Source organism: Grammomys surdaster, unplaced genomic scaffold, assembly GCF_004785775.1.
Source record: "Grammomys surdaster isolate TR1022 unplaced genomic scaffold, NIH_TR_1.0 126633, whole genome shotgun sequence".
NCBI classification, from domain to species: domain Eukaryota; kingdom Metazoa; phylum Chordata; class Mammalia; order Rodentia; family Muridae; genus Grammomys; species Grammomys surdaster.
The window spans coordinates 1-1,918 of NW_021621422.1; the positions used below are offsets into that span (position 1 = coordinate 1).

Here is a 1,918-nt window from a genome sequence, read left to right on the forward strand (position 1 = left end):
TGCTCATGATTTTTGTACATATTAGAAAATATATGATATATTTCATAAAATGTGTTTTAAAATTAGAGATGTAAAATATAAAGAATATTAAAGGAATTATTTTCAGGGATATAACATGTGAAAAAAATCTTGAATTTCAATTCATATATATTTCCACATTTTTCAGGCCACAAAGGAGAAGGAACTCAGATAGCCAGAGCATTTACCAGGTCACCAAATATTCAAGCTCACCAAAGCATCCATAAAGGAGAAAAACCTCACAAATATAATGAATATGGAAAATCTTTCACCTGTTCCTCAAGGCTTAAAGTTCACAACAGAAACCATACTGGAAACAAACCTTACAAATGTAATGAATGTGGGAGATCCTTCACTAATTCCTCAAACCTTATTGTTCACCATAGAATCCATACAGGAGAGAAACCTTACAAATGTAATAAGTGTGGTAAATCCTTTACGCAGTCCACACAACTTCATGATCACTACAGAGTTCATACTGGAGACAAACCTTACAAATGTAATGAGTGTGGGAAATCTTTCAGCCGTTGCTCAAGTCTTAGAGTTCACCAGAGGATCCATACAGGAGACAAACCCTACAAATGTAATAAGTGTGGTAAATCATTTACACAGTCCACACATCTTCATGTTCACTACAGAATTCATACAGGAGACAAACCATACAAATGTAATGAGTGTGGGAAGTCCTTTGCCCGTTCTTCAAATCTTAAAGATCACCACAGTATCCATACTGGAGACAAACCTTACAAATGTAATAAGTGTGGTAAATCATTTATAAAATTATCACATTTTCAAGTTCACTACAGAACACATACTGGTGAGAAACCTTACAAATGTAGTGAATGTGTGAAATCCTTTACACAGTCCTGTGATCTTAAAATTCACTACAGAATCCATACTGGAGACAAACCATACACATGTAGTGAATGCAAGAAATCTTTCAGCTGTTCCACAGGACTTAGAGTTCACCACAGAATCCATACAGGAGACAAACCTTACAAATGTAATAAGTGTGGTAAATCATTTACACAGTCCTCACAACTCCATGTCCACTACAAAATTCATACTGGTGAGAAACCTTACACATGTAGTGAATGTGGGAAATCCTTCACCCGTTCTTCAAGTCTTAGAGATCATCACAGCATCCATACTAGACATACAATGTAAAAATAGTAATAAGTGTGGTAAATCATTTACACAGCACTCACAACTTTTCATTCAGTGTAGATTTCATACTGGAGAGAACACTTACATGTGTAATGAATGTGGAAAATCCTTCATCCATTCTTCAACTCTCAGAGTTCGCCAGAGAATCCATGTAGTACCCAGGCCTTAGAAACATAATAAGTGTGATAAATAATTTACATGGTTCTCACGTCTTCAAGCTTACTACAGAATCAATTCTAGAGTTCAACCCTACAAATGTAAATAATGTGGCCTTTCTTTAATCTGGGGTAAATCTCTCTAAGGTCATCAAAGAATCCATATTGGAAAACATTCTTATAGATGTAATGAATGCAGGAAATCCTATACCTGCTCCTCAAATTTTCAGTCTCAGCATAGAATCCATACAGGAGACAATCCTGATTAATGTGGTAACAGTGGACATTTATTTCCAAAGTCCTCAACTCTTCAGCCTCATCAGTAGAATACATCCTAGAGACAAACCTTTCAAATATAGTGAATGTGAAAGCAAATCCTTTACCTTGTCCTCAAATCTTCATGGTGACCACAGAATACGTACTGCAAAAGATCATTACCAATGTAAGGAATGTAGAAAGTTCTACATTCAGAAATCATATTTGTAAACCAAATTTAGCATTCATACCAGAGGGAAACCTTACAAATGTCAAGACTATGGCAAATCATTTATCACAAGCTCAATACTTAGACCACAAAA

General features: G+C 35.3%; 1 protein-coding gene across 1 annotated transcript; it reads left to right on the plus strand.

The window, feature by feature from the left end:
* Nucleotides 1-166: 166 nt before the first annotated feature.
* Nucleotides 167-1,450, plus strand: LOC114615323 (zinc finger protein 665-like; the record flags this gene model as incomplete). Its single annotated transcript, XM_028761037.1, is given in 2 exon segments — nucleotides 167-1,181; nucleotides 1,246-1,450. Coding segments are annotated over 2 exon segments (1,220 nt in total), but the record flags the coding sequence as incomplete, so codon positions are not given.
* Between the last annotated feature and the right edge of the window lie 468 nt (nucleotides 1,451-1,918).